General features: G+C 41.4%; 1 protein-coding gene across 1 annotated transcript in view; it reads right to left on the reverse strand.

Annotated features, from left to right (window-relative positions):
• Positions 1 to 20,060, reverse strand: part of evi5b (ecotropic viral integration site 5b) — a 381,555-nt gene extending 361,495 nt beyond the window's left edge. Inside the window, exons 1-6 of the mRNA XM_079245478.1 lie at positions 19,840 to 20,060; positions 19,688 to 19,762; positions 19,481 to 19,606; positions 19,247 to 19,390; positions 18,893 to 18,982; positions 18,693 to 18,790 (exon numbers count right to left, since the gene is read on the reverse strand). Coding sequence (XP_079101604.1) covers positions 18,693 to 18,790; positions 18,893 to 18,982; positions 19,247 to 19,390; positions 19,481 to 19,606; positions 19,688 to 19,762; positions 19,840 to 19,992 — 686 coding nt within the window. The 5' untranslated portion in view covers positions 19,993 to 20,060. The remainder of the gene's footprint in view (positions 1 to 18,692; positions 18,791 to 18,892; positions 18,983 to 19,246; positions 19,391 to 19,480; positions 19,607 to 19,687; positions 19,763 to 19,839) is intronic.
• Between the last annotated feature and the right edge of the window lie 835 nt (positions 20,061 to 20,895).

Raw genomic sequence — 20,895 nt, forward strand, 5'->3', positions numbered from 1 at the left:
TATGCAGCGTGTTTTCCTATATGCAGCCTGTTTTCCTATATGCAGCGTGTTTTCCTATATGCAGCGTGTTTTCCTATATGCAGCGTGTGTTCCTATATGCAGCCTGTTTTCCTATATGCAGCGTGTTTTCCTACATGCAGCCTGTTTTCCTACATGCAGCGTGTTTTCCTATATGCAGCCTGTTTTCCTATATGCAGCCTGTTTTCCTATATGCAGTCTGTTTTCCTATATGCAGCCTGTTTTCCTATATGCAGTCTGTTTTCCTATATGCAGTCTGTTTTCCTATATGCAGTCTGTTTTCCTATATGCAGTCTGTTTTCCTATATGCAGTCTGTTTTCCTATATGCAGTCTGTTTTCCTATATGCAGTCTTTTTTCCTATATGCAGTCTGCTTTCCTATATGCAGCGTGTTTTCCTATATGCAGCGTGTTCTCCTATATGCAGTCTGTTTTCCTATATGCAGCGTGTTTTCCTATATGCAGTCTGTTTTCCTATATGCAGCCTGTTTTCCTATATGCAGCCTGTTTTCCTATATGCAGCCTGTTTTCCTATATGCAGTCTGTTTTCCTATATGCAGCGTGTTTTCCTATATGCAGCCTGTTTTCCTATATGCAGTCTGTTTTCCTATATGCAGCGTGTTCTCCTATATGCAGTCTGTTTTCCTATATGCAGCGTGTTTTCCTATATGCAGTCTGTTTTCCTATATGCAGCCTGTTTTCCTATATGCCGTCTGTTTTCCTATATGCAGCCTGTTTTCCTATATGCAGTCTGTTTTCCTATATGCAGCGTGTTTTCCTATATGCAGCCTGTTTTCCTATATGCAGCCTGTTTTCCTATATGCAGCATGTTTTCCTATATGCAGTCTGTTATCCTATATGCAGCGTGTTTTCCTATATGCAGCCTGTTTTCCTATATGCAGCGTGTTTTCCTATATGCAGCGTGTTATCCTATATGCAGTCTGTTATCCTATATGCAGCGTGTTTTCCTATATGCAGTCTGTTTTCCTATATGCAGCCTGTTTTCCTATATGCAGCGTGTTTTCCTATATGCAGCCTGTTTTCCTATATGCAGCGTGTTTTCCTATATGCAGCGTGTTTTCCTATATGCAGTGTGTTTTCCTATATGCAGTGTGTTTTCCTATATGCAGCGTGTTTTCCTATATGCAGCGTGTTTTCCTATATGCAGTGTGTTTTCCTATATGCAGCCTGTTTTCCTATATGCAGTGTGTTTTCCTATATGCAGTGTGTTTTCCTATATGCAGCCTGTTTTCCTATATGCAGCGTGTTTTCCTATATGCAGCGTGTTTTCCTATATGCAGCGTGTTTTCCTATATGCAGCGTGTTTTCCTATATGCAGTGTGTTTTCCTATATGCAGCGTGTTTTCCTATATGCAGCGTGTTTTCCTATATGCAGTGTGTTTTCCTATATGCAGTGTGTTTTCCTATATGCAGCGTGTTTTCCTATATGCAGTCTGTTTTCCTATATGCAGCCTGTTTTCCTATATGCATCGTGTTTTCCTATATGCAGTCTGTTTTCCTATATGCAGCCTGTTTTTCTATATGCAGTGTGTTTTCCTATATGCAGCGTGTTTTCCTATATGCAGCGTGTGTTCCTATATGCAGCCTGTTTTCCTATATGCAGCGTGTTTTCCTATATGCAGCGTGTGTTCCTATATGCAGCCTGTTTTCCTATATGCAGTGTGTTTTCCTATATGCAGTGTGTTTTCCTATATGCAGTGTGTTTTCCTATATGCAGCCTGTTTTCCTATATGCAGTGTGTTTTCCTATATGCAGTGTGTTTTCCTATATGCAGCCTGTTTTTCTATATGCAGCGTGTTTTCCTATATGCAGCGTGTTTTCCTATATGCAGCGTGTTTTCCTATATGCAGCGTGTTTTCCTATATGCAGTGTGTTTTCCTATATGCAGTGTGTTTTCCTATATGCAGCGTGTTTTCCTATATGCAGCGTGTTTTCCTATATGCAGTGTGTTTTCCTATATGCAGCGTGTTTTCCTATATGCAGCGTGTTTTCCTATATGCAGTGTGTTTTCCTATATGCAGTGTGTTTTCCTATATGCAGCGTGTTTTCCTATATGCAGTGTGTTTTTCTATATGCAGCCTGTTTTTCTATATGCAGCGTGTTTTCCTACATGCAGCGTGTTTTCCTACATGCAGCCTGTTTTCCTATATGCAGCGTGTTTTCCTATATGCAGCCTGTTTTCCTATATGCAGCCTGTTTTCCTATATGCAGCGTGTTTTCCTATATGCAGCCTGTTTTCCTATATGCAGCCTGTTTTCCTATATGCAGCGTGTTTTCCTATATGCAGCCTGTTTTCCTATATGCAGAGTGTTTTCCTATATGCAGCCTGTTTTTCTATATGCAGCGTGTTTTCCTATATGCAGCGTGTTTTCCTATATGCAGTGTGTTTTCCTATATGCAGCGTGTTTTCCTATATGCAGCGTGTTTTCCTATATGCAGTGTGTTTTCCTATATGCAGTGTGTTTTCCTATATGCAGCGTGTTTTCCTATATGCAGTGTGTTTTTCTATATGCAGCCTGTTTTTCTATATGCAGCGTGTTTTCCTACATGCAGCGTGTTTTCCTACATGCAGCCTGTTTTCCTATATGCAGCGTGTTTTCCTATATGCAGCCTGTTTTCCTATATGCAGCCTGTTTTCCTATATGCAGCGTGTTTTCCTATATGCAGCCTGTTTTCCTATATGCAGCCTGTTTTCCTATATGCAGCGTGTTTTCCTATATGCAGCCTGTTTTCCTATATGCAGAGTGTTTTCCTATATGCAGTGTGTTTTCCTATATGCAGTGTGTTTTCCTATATGCAGTGTGTTTTCCTATATGCAGTGTGTTTTCCTATATGCAGCCTGTTTTCCTATATGCAGTGTGTTTTCCTATATGCAGCCTGTTTTTCTATATGCAGCGTGTTTTCCTATATGCAGCGTGTTTTCCTACATGCAGCCTGTTTTTCTATATGCAGCGTGTTTTCCTATATGCAGCGTGTTTTCCTACATGCAGCGTGTTTTCCTACATGCAGCCTGTTTTCCTATATGCAGCGTGTTTTCCTATATGCAGCCTGTTTTCCTATATGCAGCCTGTTTTCCTATATGCAGCGTGTTTTCCTATATGCAGCCTGTTTTCCTATATGCAGCGTGTTTTCCTATATGCAGCGTGTTTTCCTATATGCAGCGTGTGTTCCTATATGCAGCCTGTTTTCCTATATGCAGCGTGTTTTCCTACATGCAGCCTGTTTTCCTACATGCAGCGTGTTTTCCTATATGCAGCCTGTTTTCCTATATGCAGCCTGTTTTCCTATATGCAGTCTGTTTTCCTATATGCAGCCTGTTTTCCTATATGCAGTCTGTTTTCCTATATGCAGTCTGTTTTCCTATATGCAGTCTGTTTTCCTATATGCAGTCTGTTTTCCTATATGCAGTCTGTTTTCCTATATGCAGTCTGTTTTCCTATATGCAGTCTGTTTTCCTATATGCAGTCTTTTTTCCTATATGCAGTCTGCTTTCCTATATGCAGCGTGTTTTCCTATATGCAGCGTGTTCTCCTATATGCAGTCTGTTTTCCTATATGCAGCGTGTTTTCCTATATGCAGTCTGTTTTCCTATATGCAGCCTGTTTTCCTATATGCAGCCTGTTTTCCTATATGCAGCCTGTTTTCCTATATGCAGTCTGTTTTCCTATATGCAGCGTGTTTTCCTATATGCAGCCTGTTTTCCTATATGCAGTCTGTTTTCCTATATGCAGCGTGTTCTCCTATATGCAGTCTGTTTTCCTATATGCAGCGTGTTTTCCTATATGCAGTCTGTTTTCCTATATGCAGCCTGTTTTCCTATATGCCGTCTGTTTTCCTATATGCAGCCTGTTTTCCTATATGCAGTCTGTTTTCCTATATGCAGCGTGTTTTCCTATATGCAGCCTGTTTTCCTATATGCAGCCTGTTTTCCTATATGCAGCATGTTTTCCTATATGCAGTCTGTTATCCTATATGCAGCGTGTTTTCCTATATGCAGCCTGTTTTCCTATATGCAGCGTGTTTTCCTATATGCAGCGTGTTATCCTATATGCAGTCTGTTATCCTATATGCAGCGTGTTTTCCTATATGCAGTCTGTTTTCCTATATGCAGCCTGTTTTCCTATATGCAGCGTGTTTTCCTATATGCAGCCTGTTTTCCTATATGCAGCGTGTTTTCCTATATGCAGCGTGTTTTCCTATATGCAGTGTGTTTTCCTATATGCAGTGTGTTTTCCTATATGCAGCGTGTTTTCCTATATGCAGCGTGTTTTCCTATATGCAGTGTGTTTTCCTATATGCAGCCTGTTTTCCTATATGCAGTGTGTTTTCCTATATGCAGTGTGTTTTCCTATATGCAGCCTGTTTTCCTATATGCAGCGTGTTTTCCTATATGCAGCGTGTTTTCCTATATGCAGCGTGTTTTCCTATATGCAGCGTGTTTTCCTATATGCAGTGTGTTTTCCTATATGCAGCGTGTTTTCCTATATGCAGCGTGTTTTCCTATATGCAGTGTGTTTTCCTATATGCAGTGTGTTTTCCTATATGCAGCGTGTTTTCCTATATGCAGTCTGTTTTCCTATATGCAGCCTGTTTTCCTATATGCATCGTGTTTTCCTATATGCAGTCTGTTTTCCTATATGCAGCCTGTTTTTCTATATGCAGTGTGTTTTCCTATATGCAGCGTGTTTTCCTATATGCAGCGTGTGTTCCTATATGCAGCCTGTTTTCCTATATGCAGCGTGTTTTCCTATATGCAGCGTGTGTTCCTATATGCAGCCTGTTTTCCTATATGCAGTGTGTTTTCCTATATGCAGTGTGTTTTCCTATATGCAGTGTGTTTTCCTATATGCAGCCTGTTTTCCTATATGCAGTGTGTTTTCCTATATGCAGTGTGTTTTCCTATATGCAGCCTGTTTTTCTATATGCAGCGTGTTTTCCTATATGCAGCGTGTTTTCCTACATGTAGCGTGTTTTCCTACATGCAGCCTGTTTTCCTACATGTAGCGTGTTTTCCTACATGCAGCCTGTTTTCCTATATGCAGTGTGTTTTCCTATATGCAGCCTGTTTTCCTATATGCAGCGTGTTTTCCTATATGCAGCGTGTTTTCCTATATGCAGCGTGTTTTCCTATATGCAGCCTGTTTTCCTATATGCAGCGTGTTTTCCTATATGCAGCGTGTGTTCCTATATGCAGCCTGTTTTCCTATATGCAGCGTGTTTTCCTACATGCAGCCTGTTTTCCTACATGCAGCGTGTGTTCCTATATGCAGCCTGTTTTCCTACATGCAGCCTGTTTTCCTATATGCAGCGTGTTTTCCTATATGCAGCGTGTGTTCCTATATGCAGCCTGTTTTCCTATATGCAGCCTGTTTTGCTATATGCAGCCTGTTTTCCTATATGCAGTCTGTTTTCCTATATGCAGCGTGTTTTCTTATATGCAGTCTGTTTTCCTATATGCAGTCTTTTTTCCTATATGCGTGTTCTCCTATATGCAGTCTGTTTTCCTACATGCAGCGTGTTTTCCTATATGCAGCCTGTTTTCCTATATGCAGTCTGTTTTCCTATATGCAGCGTGTTCTCCTATATGCAGTCTGTTTTCCTATATGCAGCGTGTTTTCCTATATGCAGTGTGTTTTCCTATATGCAGCCTGTTTTCCTATATGCAGCGTGTTTTCCTATATGCAGCCTGTTTTCCTATATGCAGCGTGTTTTCCTATATGCAGCGTGTTTTCCTATATGCAGCCTGTTTTCCTATATGCAGCGTGTTTTCCTATATGCAGCGTGTGTTCCTATATGCAGCGTGTTTTCCTATATGCAGCGTGTTTTCCTATATGCAGCCTGTTTTCCTATATGCAGTCTGTTTTCCTATATGCAGCGTGTTTTCCTACATGCAGCCTGTTTTCCTACATGCAGCGTGTTTTCCTATATGCAGCCTGTTTTCCTATATGCAGCCTGTTTTCCTATATGCAGTCTGTTTTCCTATATGCAGCGTGTTTTCTTATATGCAGTCTGTTTTCCTATATGCAGTCTTTTTTCCTATATGCAGTCTGCTTTCCTATATGCAGCGTGTTTTCCTATATGCAGCGTGTTTTCCTATATGCAGCGTGTTTTCCTATATGCAGTGTGTTTTCCTATATGCAGCCTGTTTTCCTATATGCAGTGTGTTTTCCTATATGCAGTGTGTTTTCCTATATGCAGCCTGTTTTCCTATATGCAGCCTGTTTTCCTATATGCAGCCTGTTTTCCTATATGCCGTCTGTTTTCCTATATGCAGCGTGTTTTCCTATATGCAGTCTGTTTTCCTATATGCAGCCTGTTTTCCTATATGCAGCGTGTTTTCCTATATGCAGCGTGTGTTCCTATATGCAGCCTGTTTTCCTATATGCAGCGTGTTTTCCTACATGCAGCCTGTTTTCCTACATGCAGCGTGTTTTCCTATATGCAGCCTGTTTTCCTATATGCAGCCTGTTTTCCTATATGCAGTCTGTTTTCCTATATGCAGCGTGTTTTCTTATATGCAGTCTGTTTTCCTATATGCAGTCTTTTTTCCTATATGCAGTCTGCTTTCCTATATGCAGCGTGTTTTCCTATATGCAGCGTGTTTTCCTATATGCAGCGTGTTTTCCTATATGCAGTGTGTTTTCCTATATGCAGCCTGTTTTCCTATATGCAGTGTGTTTTCCTATATGCAGTGTGTTTTCCTATATGCAGTGTGTTTTCCTATATGCAGCCTGTTTTCCTATATGCAGCCTGTTTTCCTATATGCCGTCTGTTTTCCTATATGCAGCGTGTTTTCCTATATGCAGTCTGTTTTCCTATATGCAGCGTGTTTTCCTATATGCAGCGTGTTTTCCTATATGCAGCGTGTTTTCCTATATGCAGCGTGTTTTCCTATATGCAGCGTGTTTTCCTATATGCAGTCTGTTTTCCTATATGCAGCCTGTTTTCCTATATGCAGCGTGTTTTCCTATATGCAGCGTGTTTTCCTATATGCAGCGTGTGTTCCTATATGCAGTGTGTTTTCCTATATGCAGCCTGTTTTCCTATATGCAGCCTGTTTTCCTATATGCAGCCTGTTTTCCTATATGCAGTGTGTTTTTCTATATGCAGTCTGTTTTCCTATATGCAGCCTGTTTTCCTATATGCAGCCTGTTTTCCTATATGCAGCCTGTTTTCCTATATGCAGCGTGTTTTCCTATATGCAGTGTGTTTTCCTATATGCAGCCTGTTTTCCTATATGCAGCCTGTTTTCCTATATGCAGCCTGTTTTCCTATATGCAGTCTGTTTTCCTATATGCAGCCTGTTTTCCTATATGCAGCCTGTTTTCCTATATGCAGCCTGTTTTCCTATATGCAGCCTGTTTTCCTATATGCAGTGTGTTTTCCTATATGCAGCCTGTTTTCCTATATGCAGCCTGTTTTCCTATATGCAGTCTGTTTTCCTATATGCAGCCTGTTTTCCTATATGCAGCCTGTTTTCCTATATGCAGCCTGTTTTCCTATATGCAGTGTGTTTTCCTATATGCAGTGTGTTTTCCTATATGCAGCGTGTTTTCCTATATGCAGTGTGTTTTCCTATATGCAGTCTGTTTTCCTATATGCAGCCTGTTTTCCTATATGCAGCGTGTTTTCCTATATGCAGCCTGTTTTCCTATATGCAGCCTGTTTTCCTATATGCAGTGTGTTTTCCTATATGCAGTGTGTTTTCCTATATGCAGCCTGTTTTCCTATATGCAGCCTGTTTTCCTATATGCAGCCTGTTTTCCTATATGCAGTGTGTTTTCATATATGCAGCCTGTTTTCCTATGTGCAGTGTGTTTTCCTATATGCAGTCTGTTTTCCTATATGCAGTCTGTTTTCCTATATGCAGTCTGTTTTCCTATATGCAGCCTGTTTTCCTATATGCAGCCTGTTTTCCTATATGCAGCGTGTTTTCCAATATGCAGCGTGTTTTCCTATATGCAGCGTGTTTTCCTATATGCAGCCTGTTTTCCTATATGCAGCGTGTTTTCCTATATGCAGTCTGTTTTCCTATATGCAGTCTGTTTTCCTATATGCAGTCTGTTTTCCTATATGCAGCGTGTTTTCCTATATGCAGCGTGTTTTCCTATATGCAGTGTGTTTTCCTATATGCAGCGTGTTTTCCTTTATGCAGCCTGTTTTCCTATATGCAGTCTGTTTTCCTATATGCAGTCTGTTTTCCTATATGCAGCCTGTTTTCCTATATGCAGCGTGTTTTCCTACATGCAGCCTGTTTTCCTATATGCAGTGTGTTTTCCTATATGCAGTGTGTTTTCCTATATGCAGTCTGTTTTCCTATATGCAGCCTGTTTTCCTATATGCAGCCTGTTTTCCTATATGCAGCGTGTTTTCCTATATGCAGCCTGTTTTCATATATGCAGCCTGTTTTCCTATATGCAGTGTGTTTTCCTATATGCAGTCTGTTTTCCTATATGCAGTCTGTTTTCCTATATGCAGCCTGTTTTCCTATATGCAGCGTGTTTTCCTACATGCAGCCTGTTTTCCTATATGCAGCGTGTTTTCCTATATGCAGCCTGTTTTCCTATATGCAGCCTGTTTTCCTATATGCAGCGTGTTTTCCAATATGCAGCGTGTTTTCCTATATGCAGCGTGTTTTCCTATATGCAGCCTGTTTTCCTATATGCAGCGTGTTTTCCTATATGCAGCCTGTTTTCCTATATGCAGTCTGTTTTCCTATATGCAGTCTGTTTTCCTATATGCAGCGTGTTTTCCTATATGCAGCGTGTTTTCCTATATGCAGTGTGTTTTCCTATATGCAGCGTGTTTTCCTTTATGCAGCCTGTTTTCCTATATGCAGTCTGTTTTCCTATATGCAGTCTGTTTTCCTATATGCAGCCTGTTTTCCTATATGCAGCGTGTTTTCCTACATGCAGCCTGTTTTCCTATATGCAGTGTGTTTTCCTATATGCAGCGTGTTTTCCTATATGCAGCGTGTTTTCATATATGCAGCCTGTTTTCATATATGCAGCGTGTTTTCCTATATGCAGTGTGTTTTCCTATATGCAGTCTGTTTTCCTATATGCAGTCTGTTTTCCTATATGCAGCCTGTTTTCCTATATGCAGCGTGTTTTCCTACATGCAGCCTGTTTTCCTATATGCAGCGTGTTTTCCTATATGCAGTGTGTTTTCCTATATGCAGCCTGTTTTCCTATATGCAGCCTGTTTTCCTATATGCAGTGTGTTTTCCTATATGCAGTCTGTTTTCCTATATGCAGTCTGTTTTCCTATATGCAGCCTGTTTTCCTATATGCAGCGTGTTTTCCAACATGCAGCCTGTTTTCCTATATGCAGCGTGTTTTCCTATATGCAGTGTGTTTTCCTATATGCAGTCTGTTTTCCTATATGCAGTCTGTTTTCCTATATGCAGCCTGTTTTCCTATATGCAGCGTGTTTTCCTACATGCAGCCTGTTTTCCTATATGCAGCGTGTTTTCCTATATGCAGCGTGTTTTCCTATATGCAGTCTGTTTTCCTATATGCAGCGTGTTTTCCTATATGCAGTGTGTTTTCCTATATGCAGCGTGTTTTCCTATATGCAGTCTGTTTTCCTATATGCAGTCTGTTTTCCTATATGCAGCGTGTTTTCCTATATGCAGTGTGTTTTCCTATATGCAGCCTGTTTTCCTATATGCAGTGTGTTTTGCTATATGCAGTGTGTTTTCCTATATGCAGTGTGTTTTCCTATATGCAGCGTGTTTTCCTATATGCAGCGTGTTTTCCTATATGCAGCGTGTTTTCCTATATGCAGCCTGTTTTCCTATATGCAGCCTGTTTTCCTATATGCAGCGTGTTTTCCAATATGCAGCGTGTTTTCCTATATGCAGCGTGTTTTCCTATATGCAGCCTGTTTTCCTATATGCAGCGTGTTTTCCTATATGCAGTCTGTTTTCCTATATGCAGTCTGTTTTCCTATATGCAGTCTGTTTTCCTATATGCAGTCTGTTTTCCTATATGCAGTCTGTTTTCCTATATGCAGTCTGTTTTCCTATATGCAGCGTGTTTTCCTATATGCAGCCTGTTTTCCTATATGCAGCGTGTTTTCCTATATGCAGCGTGTTTTCCTATATGCAGCCTGTTTTCCTATATGCAGTCTGTTTTCCTATATGCAGTCTGTTTTCCTATATGCAGCGTGTTTTCCTATATGCAGCGTGTTTTCCTATATGCAGCGTGTTTTCCTATATGCAGCCTGTTTTCCTATATGCAGCGTGTTTTCCTATATGCAGTCTGTTTTCCTATATGCAGTCTGTTTTCCTATATGCAGTGTGTTTTCCTATATGCAGCGTGTTTTCCTATATGCAGTCTGTTTTCCTATATGCAGCGTGTTTTCCTATATGCAGCGTGTTTTCCTATATGCAGCGTGTTTTCCTATATGCAGAGTGTGTTCCTATATGCAGTGTGTTTTCCTATATGCAGCCTGTTTTCCTATATGCAGCCTGTTTTCCTATATGCAGTGTGTTTTCCTATATGCAGTGTGTTTTCCTATATGCAGCCTGTTTTCCTATATGCAGCCTGTTTTCCTATATGCAGCCTGTTTTCCTATATGCCGTCTGTTTTCCTATATGCAGCGTGTTTTCCTATATGCAGTCTGTTTTCCTATATGCAGCCTGTTTTCCTATATGCAGCGTGTTTTCCTATATGCAGCGTGTGTTCCTATATGCAGCCTGTTTTCCTATATGCAGCGTGTTTTCCTACATGCAGCCTGTTTTCCTACATGCAGCGTGTTTTCCTATATGCAGCCTGTTTTCCTATATGCAGCCTGTTTTCCTATATGCAGTCTGTTTTCCTATATGCAGCGTGTTTTCTTATATGCAGTCTGTTTTCCTATATGCAGTCTTTTTTCCTATATGCAGTCTGCTTTCCTATATGCAGCGTGTTTTCCTATATGCAGCGTGTTTTCCTATATGCAGTGTGTTTTCCTATATGCAGTGTGTTTTCCTATATGCAGCCTGTTTTCCTATATGCAGTGTGTTTTCCTATATGCAGTGTGTTTTCCTATATGCAGTGTGTTTTCCTATATGCAGCCTGTTTTCCTATATGCAGCCTGTTTTCCTATATGCAGCGTGTTTTCCTATATGCAGTGTGTTTTCCTATATGCAGCCTGTTTTCCTATATGCAGTGTGTTTTCCTATATGCAGTGTGTTTTCCTATATGCAGTGTGTTTTCCTATATGCAGCCTGTTTTCCTATATGCAGCCTGTTTTCCTATATGCCGTCTGTTTTCCTATATGCAGCGTGTTTTCCTATATGCAGTCTGTTTTCCTATATGCAGCGTGTTTTCCTATATGCAGCGTGTTTTCCTATATGCAGTCTGTTTTCCTATATGCAGCGTGTTTTCCTATATGCAGCGTGTTTTCCTATATGCAGTCTGTTTTCCTATATGCAGTCTGTTTTCCTATATGCAGCCTGTTTTCCTATATGCAGCGTGTTTTCCTATATGCAGCGTGTTTTCCTATATGCAGCGTGTGTTCCTATATGCAGCGTGTGTTCCTATATGCAGCGTGTTTTCCTATATGCAGCCTGTTTTCCTATATGCAGCCTGTTTTCCTATATGCAGCCTGTTTTCCTATATGCAGCGTGTTTTCCTATATGCAGTGTGTTTTTCTATATGCAGCCTGTTTTCCTATATGCAGTCTGTTTTCCTATATGCAGCCTGTTTTCCTATATGCAGCCTGTTTTCCTATATGCAGCGTGTTTTCCTATATGCAGTGTGTTTTCCTATATGCAGCCTGTTTTCCTATATGCAGCCTGTTTTCCTATATGCAGTCTGTTTTCCTATATGCAGCCTGTTTTCCTATATGCAGCCTGTTTTCCTATATGCAGCCTGTTTTCCTATATGCAGTGTGTTTTCCTATATGCAGTGTGTTTTCCTATATGCAGTGTGTTTTCCTATATGCAGCGTGTTTTCCTATATGCAGTGTGTTTTCCTATATGCAGTCTGTTTTCCTATATGCAGCCTGTTTTCCTATATGCAGCGTGTTTTCCTATATGCAGCCTGTTTTCCTATATGCAGCCTGTTTTCCTATATGCAGTGTGTTTTCCTATATGCAGTGTGTTTTCCTATATGCAGCCTGTTTTCCTATGTGCAGTGTGTTTTCCTATATGCAGTCTGTTTTCCTATATGCAGTCTGTTTTCCTATATGCAGTCTGTTTTCCTATATGCAGCCTGTTTTCCTATATGCAGCCTGTTTTCCTATATGCAGCCTGTTTTCCTATATGCAGCGTGTTTTCCAATATGCAGCGTGTTTTCCTATATGCAGCGTGTTTTCCTATATGCAGCCTGTTTTCCTATATGCAGCGTGTTTTCCTATATGCAGTCTGTTTTCCTATATGCAGTCTGTTTTCCTATATGCAGTCTGTTTTCCTATATGCAGCGTGTTTTCCTATATGCAGCGTGTTTTCCTATATGCAGTGTGTTTTCCTATATGCAGCGTGTTTTCCTTTATGCAGCCTGTTTTCCTATATGCAGTCTGTTTTCCTATATGCAGTCTGTTTTCCTATATGCAGCGTGTTTTCCTATATGCAGCGTGTTTTCCTACATGCAGCCTGTTTTCCTATATGCAGTGTGTTTTCCTATATGCAGTGTGTTTTCCTATATGCAGTCTGTTTTCCTATATGCAGCCTGTTTTCCTATATGCAGCCTGTTTTCCTATATGCAGCGTGTTTTCCTATATGCAGCCTGTTTTCATATATGCAGCCTGTTTTCCTATATGCAGTGTGTTTTCCTATATGCAGTCTGTTTTCCTATATGCAGTCTGTTTTCCTATATGCAGCCTGTTTTCCTATATGCAGCGTGTTTTCCTACATGCAGCCTGTTTTCCTATATGCAGCGTGTTTTCCTATATGCAGCCTGTTTTCCTATATGCAGCCTGTTTTCCTATATGCAGCGTGTTTTCCAATATGCAGCGTGTTTTCCTATATGCAGCGTGTTTTCCTATATGCAGCCTGTTTTCCTATATGCAGCGTGTTTTCCTATATGCAGTCTGTTTTCCTATATGCAGTCTGTTTTCCTATATGCAGTCTGTTTTCCTATATGCAGCGTGTTTTCCTATATGCAGCGTGTTTTCCTATATGCAGTGTGTTTTCCTATATGCAGCGTGTTTTCCTTTATGCAGCCTGTTTTCCTATATGCAGTCTGTTTTCCTATATGCAGTCTGTTTTCCTATATGCAGCCTGTTTTCCTATATGCAGCGTGTTTTCCTACATGCAGCCTGTTTTCCTATATGCAGTGTGTTTTCCTATATGCAGCGTGTTTTCCTATATGCAGCGTGTTTTCATATATGCAGCCTGTTTTCATATATGCAGCGTGTTTTCCTATATGCAGTGTGTTTTCCTATATGCAGTCTGTTTTCCTATATGCAGTCTGTTTTCCTATATGCAGCCTGTTTTCCTATATGCAGCGTGTTTTCCTACATGCAGCCTGTTTTCCTATATGCAGCGTGTTTTCCTATATGCAGTGTGTTTTCCTATATGCAGTCTGTTTTCCTATATGCAGCCTGTTTTCCTATATGCAGTGTGTTTTCCTATATGCAGCGTGTTTTCCTATATGCAGTCTGTTTTCCTATATGCAGCCTGTTTTCCTATATGCAGCGTGTTTTCTTATATGCAGCGTGTTTTCCTATATGCAGCGTGTGTTCCTATATGCAGTGTGTTTTCCTATATGCAGCCTGTTTTCCTATATGCAGCCTGTTTTCCTATATGCAGCGTGTTTTCCTATATGCAGCGTGTTTTCCTATATGCAGTCTGTTTTCCTATATGCAGCCTGTTTTCCTATATGCAGCGTGTTTTCTTATATGCAGCGTGTTTTCCTATATGCAGCGTGTGTTCCTATATGCAGTGTGTTTTCCTATATGCAGCCTGTTTTCCTATATGCAGTGTGTTTTCCTATATGCAGCGTGTTTTCCTATATGCAGCGTGTTTTCATATATGCAGCCTGTTTTCATATATGCAGCGTGTTTTCCTATATGCAGTGTGTTTTCCTATATGCAGTCTGTTTTCCTATATGCAGTCTGTTTTCCTATATGCAGCCTGTTTTCCTATATGCAGCGTGTTTTCCTACATGCAGCCTGTTTTCCTATATGCAGCGTGTTTTCCTATATGCAGTGTGTTTTCCTATATGCAGTCTGTTTTCCTATATGCAGCCTGTTTTCCTATATGCAGTGTGTTTTCCTATATGCAGCGTGTTTTCCTATATGCAGTCTGTTTTCCTATATGCAGCCTGTTTTCCTATATGCAGCGTGTTTTCTTATATGCAGCGTGTTTTCCTATATGCAGCGTGTGTTCCTATATGCAGTGTGTTTTCCTATATGCAGCCTGTTTTCCTATATGCAGCCTGTTTTCCTATATGCAGCGTGTTTTCCTATATGCAGCGTGTTTTCCTATATGCAGTGTGTTTTTCTATATGCAGCCTGTTTTCCTATATGCAGTCTGTTTTCCTATATGCAGCCTGTTTTCCTATATGCAGCCTGTTTTCCTATATGCAGCGTGTTTTCCTATATGCAGTGTGTTTTCCTATATGCAGCCTGTTTTCCTATATGCAGCCTGTTTTCCTATATGCAGCCTGTTTTCCTATATGCAGTCTGTTTTCCTATATGCAGCCTGTTTTCCTATATGCAGCCTGTTTTCCTATATGCAGCCTGTTTTCCTATATGCAGTGTGTTTTCCTATATGCAGCGTGTTTTCCTATATGCAGCGTGTTTTCCTATATGCAGTGTGTTTTCCTATATGCAGTCTGTTTTCCTATATGCAGCCTGTTTTCCTATATGCAGCGTGTTTTCCTATATGCAGCCTGTTTTCCTATATGCAGCCTGTTTTCCTATATGCAGTGTGTTTTCCTATATGCAGTGTGTTTTCCTATATGCAGCCTGTTTTCCTATATGCAGCCTGTTTTCCTATATGCAGCCTGTTTTCCTATATGCAGTGTGTTTTCATATATGCAGCCTGTTTTCCTATATGCAGTGTGTTTTCCTATATGCAGTCTGTTTTCCTATATGCAGTCTGTTTTCCTATATGCAGTCTGTTTTCCTATATGCAGTCTGTTTTCCTATATGCAGCCTGTTTTCCTATATGCAGCCTGTTTTCCTATATGCAGCGTGTTTTCCAATATGCAGCGTGTTTTCCTATATGCAGCGTGTTTTCCTATATGCAGCCTGTTTTCCTATATGCAGCGTGTTTTCCTATATGCAGTCTGTTTTCCTATATGCAGTCTGTTTTCCTATATGCAGTCTGTTTTCCTATATGCAGCGTGTTTTCCTATATGCAGCGTGTTTTCCTATATGCAGTGTGTTTTCCTATATGCAGCGTGTTTTCCTTTATGCAGCCTGTTTTCCTATATGCAGTCTGTTTTCCTATATGCAGTGTGTTTTCCTATATGCAGTGTGTTTTCCTATATGCAGTCTGTTTTCCTATATGCAGCCTGTTTTCCTATATGCAGCCTGTTTTCCTATATGCAGCGTGTTTTCCTATATGCAGCCTGTTTTCATATATGCAGCCTGTTTTCCTATATGCAGTGTGTTTTCCTATATGCAGTCTGTTTTCCTATATGCAGTCTGTTTTCCTATATGCAGCCTGTTTTCCTATATGCAGCGTGTTTTCCTACATGCAGCCTGTTTTCCTATATGCAGCGTGTTTTCCTATATGCAGCCTGTTTTCCTATATGCAGCCTGTTTTCCTATATGCAGCCTGTTTTCCTATATGCAGCGTGTTTTCCAATATGCAGCGTGTTTTCCTATATGCAGCGTGTTTTCCTATATGCAGCCTGTTTTCCTATATGCAGCGTGTTTTCCTATATGCAGTCTGTTTTCCTATATGCAGTCTGTTTTCCTATATGCAGTCTGTTTTCCTATATGCAGCGTGTTTTCCTATATGCAGCGTGTTTTCCTATATGCAGTGTGTTTTCCTATATGCAGCGTGTTTTCCTTTATGCAGCCTGTTTTCCTATATGCAGTCTGTTTTCCTATATGCAGTCTGTTTTCCTATATGCAGCCTGTTTTCCTATATGCAGCGTGTTTTCCTACATGCAGCCTGTTTTCCTATATGCAGCGTGTTTTCCTATATGCAGTGTGTTTTCCTATATGCAGTCTGTTTTCCTATATGCAGCCTGTTTTCCTATATGCAGCGTGTTTTCCTATATGCAGCGTGTTTTCATATATGCAGCCTGTTTTCATATATGCAGCGTGTTTTTCTATATGCAGTGTGTTTTCCTATATGCAGTCTGTTTTCCTATATGCAGTCTGTTTTCCTATATGCAGCCTGTTTTCCTATATGCAGCGTGTTTTCCTACATGCAGCCTGTTTTCCTATATGCAGCGTGTTTTCCTATATGCAGTGTGTTTTCCTATATGCAGCCTGTTTTCCTATATGCAGCCTGTTTTCCTATATGCAGTGTGTTTTCCTATATGCAGTCTGTTTTCCTATATGCAGTCTGTTTTCCTATATGCAGCCTGTTTTCCTATATGCAGCGTGTTTTCCTACATGCAGCCTGTTTTACTATATGCAGCGTGTTTTCCTATATGCAGTGTGTTTTCCTATATGCAGTCTGTTTTCCTATATGCAGTCTGTTTTCCTATATGCAGCCTGTTTTCCTATATGCAGCGTGTTTTCCTACATGCAGCCTGTTTTCCTATATGCAGCGTGTTTTCCTATATGCAGCGTGTTTTCCTATATGCAGTCTGTTTTCCTATATGCAGCGTGTTTTCCTATATGCAGTGTGTTTTCCTATATGCAGCGTGTTTTCCTATATGCAGTCTGTTTTCCTATATGCAGTCTGTTTTCCTATATGCAGCGTGTTTTCCTATATGCAGTGTGTTTTCCTATATGCAGCCTGTTTTCCTATATGCAGTGTGTTTTCCTATATGCAGTGTGTTTTCCTATATGCAGCGTGTTTTCCTATATGCAGCGTGTTTTCCTATATGCAGCGTGTTTTCCTATATGCAGCGTGTTTTCCTATATGCAGTGTGTTTTCCTATATGCAGTGTGTTTTCCTATATGCAGCGTGTTTTCCTATATGCAGCCTGTTTTCCTATATGCAGTCTGTTTTCCTATATGCAGTCTGTTTTCCTATATGCAGTCTGTTTTCCTATATGCAGTCTGTTTTCCTATATGCAGTCTGTTTTCCTATATGCAGCGTGTTTTCCTATATGCAGCCTGTTTTCCTATATGCAGCGTGTTTTCCTATATGCAGCGTGTTTTCCTATATGCAGCCTGTTTTCCTATATGCAGTCTGTTTTCCTATATGCAGTCTGTTTTCCTATATGCAGTCTGTTTTCCTATATGCAGCGTGTTTTCCTATATGCAGCGTGTTTTCCTATATGCAGCCTGTTTTCCTATATGCAGTCTGTTTTCCTATATGCAGCCTGTTTTCCTATATGCAGCCTGTTTTCCTATATGCAGCGTGTTTTCCTATATGCAGTCTGTTTTCCTATATGCAGTGTGTTTTCCTATATGCAGTGTGTTTTCCTATATGCAGCGTGTTTTCCTATATGCAGTCTGTTTTCCTATATGCAGCGTGTTTTCCTATATGCAGCCTGTTTTCCTATATGCAGCGTGTTTTCCTATATGCAGTCTGTTTTCCTATATGCAGTGTGTTTTACTATATGCAGCGTGTTTTCCTATATGCAGTCTGTTTTCCTATATGCAGTGTGTTTTCCTATATGCAGTCTGTTTTCCTATATGCAGTGTGTTTTCCTATATGCAGTGTGTTTTCCTATATGCAGCCTGTTTTCCTATATGCAGTGTGTTTTCCTATATGCAGTGTGTTTTCCTATATGCCAGCTGGGCAGGTGGAACTTGACGTGGATGTATATTTTAGGAAAGGATTTAGGTTTGCGGACAAAACGTTTTTCCTTTCCCCGTTGTCTCTGAAGTTCCAATGTCCACCTCGCTCGCTTCTGATCTGGCTAAAGAACACGAGCGTCCAGTCGGTCCAACCCCCCGCCCATCACACTCAGCGGACCCCCAGTGGGCCGTACCCTCCAGGGGTGATCAGCTCCCAGGATACGCGAGCCGTGCAAACACTTGTGAAGTGAAACACATTCTGAAAAAGGTTCTAAAATGACTGCTTCAGACACATCCTGCTTCATACTCAGACTAATTTCACCTGGATGTTTTTAATGATCTATGATTTCTGCAAACTTTAATTCCATTAGTGCAGGTTTATATTTAGTCTTTTCTTTATTTGTTCATGGTATTACTACAACAGCTCAATTTACACAGAGCTATGACCCCCCGCTTGTGGCCGTCTTAGCTGAGGCATAGAAAGTGTCAACATAAAAAGGAAGGTTTGTACATTGTCGTGAGGGGCCTGGAAGGGGTGGTCTGTGTTGTGAGCATGAAAGCAGGAGAGTACCACCAGCCTGTATCATCACAACCTTCCCACGCTGCATCTGAATGAAGCAGCTTAAGCTGCATGCCAAGGCAGAGTCATTGCTGTTCATCGGCTAAACAGACAAATACTGCTGCGGTTTCCGTCGACAACACCGTTCTCACGCCAACCAGCACCACAATCCGGCCAGTAACTATTCCCTATATCACTGAGAACAACTTTTTGGTTTTCAGAACATGGCAAGAAATGCTTTGAGACTTTATCTCTAGAAGACAAAAACCTGGCTGCTGACTCACTTTTTCATCTTCTTGGCGTTGTATTTAACTTGATATGCAGCCTGAATCACCTTCTCCGGTCCACTGTCCAGCTGGTGTGGGATGACCTTCTGGAAGTGCTGAAGCAGGCAAACAGACAGAACCAATCCTGACCATCAGGGTTTCATCAGATCCCAGCGTGGACATTAAATCTGAGCAGAAGTTCTGTTCAGGTTTTTTACCTGTAACATTCCCTCCATGTCGAGCTGGACAAGCTCAGCCTGGTTCATCTGCAGGACGGCAAGCCCCACACGGAAAACTATCTCCAAACCCTGAACAGAGAGGACAGCAACCATGTGCTGCTGCTCTCAGACAAACAGGCCTGACCACCTCATGTAAGACGTTGGGTTAAAAAAAAGGGGCAACTATTTAAAAATAGGTCCGGGATAAAATCCATCTTCTGTTTAGCTGACTGTAATGACTGGCGTTAGCCAGCAGGAGGCACTGTTGGATTACCTTTTCAAATGCATTTCGACTTGACTAAATTCTCCAACATCTTTCAGTGAATCAGCACATGAAAAGAAACTGAAACCTGCCTCACACATGAAGATGTCAAAGATCCTGGTGGCGACGGGTAGAGGGAAGGAGGTCAGGAAGATGGTGAGGAACCAGGAGGAGGCGTACATGGACGTGTGAAAGCTCTGAGCCTGGAAATGCATGTGCAACTCTGGGAGTTGCTCCTGTAAAAGGAGAAAACCCTGCAGATTAAATCACTGTTCTGGAGGATTTAATGAGGAAGTGTTAACACGGAAACTGTGTGCTGAATCTACCTGGATCATGCACTCAAACTGGTACATACAAAGTCCCAGTTCAGCCATACTGGGTTTGAAGAGTTCGCGTAACCTGTAATCCTGCATCAGCTTCACAAACACACAAAATGCTTCTTCTTCTGGCATCTGGAAAACGTGACATTAATCCAAACATTAAACAGACATCACCATGGTAGACTGCATGCTTTGCTGGTGAACAGATTATACCTGCATGAGAAGCAAACCAACAATGAAGGCACTTCCCTGACAATACCCGACCTCCCGGTCCACCAGAGAGTAAGCCTGAAGGAGGAAAAGAACATTTGGTTTCTCATCTCTCCCTAAAGGTTCACTGGGATCTGTGCACACAGAGGACATACCTTCATGACGTTGAAGAGCACTTCCTGGCCCAAACTGTCCTTCTCCTTGAAGAACTCGTGTTCAGGATAAGTACGGGCAATGTCTCTGCGAATCAGCTTCTCGCATGGCGACGTCATCTTCAGGAGTTCAGAGTACTGGTCCTTGATGGACATGTTCTGGGCATTACACAGCAGCTGCCATACGATGGCTCTGAAGTGATGAGGGATCCCTTTCCTGACCAGATCCTGTGGACAGAAACTGGATCACTTCCAGGGAGGTCCAGGAGGCATCCTGACCAGATGCCCGAGCCACCTCAACTGGTTCCTCTCGATGCGGAGGAGCAGCGGCTCTACTCTGATCTCCTCCAGGATGACCGAGCTCCTCACCCTATCTCTAAGGGAGAGCCCGGCCACCCTGCGGAGGAAACCCATTTCAGCCACCTGTATACAAGATCTGGTTCTTTCGGTCACGGACACCTCGGCTGCACCTAGAAATTCTGTCCATATAAATTATGAACAGCCCTCCTCCATCATACACCATTATCGTAAAATTACTGGCTTTACGTGAGATATGGGGAAGCCTGGGACCGGCAGACAGACCTAAGTCCACCTCTGTGACTTGAATCAGAAATCATTTGCACATTCACATTACACCAGACAAAGCACACTTTCCAGTCAAGAGTCGAACAGACTGGTACGACTGGTAGTTTAATGCTCCACGAGGACCAACTTGTTCCAAAAGAAACCATAATTAGAACAGACTGGTACGACTGGTAGTTTAATGCTCCACGAGGACCAACTTGTTCCAAAAGAAACCATAATTAGAACAGACTGGTACGACTGGTAGTTTAATGCTCCACGAGGACCAACTTGTGCCAAAAGAAACCATAATTAGAACAGACTGGTACGACTGGTAGTTTAATGCTCCACGAGGACCAACTTGTGCCAAAAGAAACCATAATTAGAACAGACTGGTACGACTGGTAGTTTAATGCTCCACGAGGACCAACTTGTTCCAAAAGAAACCATAATTAGAACAGACTGGTACGACTGGTAGTTTAATGCTCCACGAGGACC

Source organism: Telmatherina bonti (assembly GCF_933228915.1).
Source record: "Telmatherina bonti genome assembly, chromosome: 8".
Classification (NCBI taxonomy): Eukaryota; Metazoa; Chordata; class Actinopteri; order Atheriniformes; family Telmatherinidae; genus Telmatherina; species Telmatherina bonti.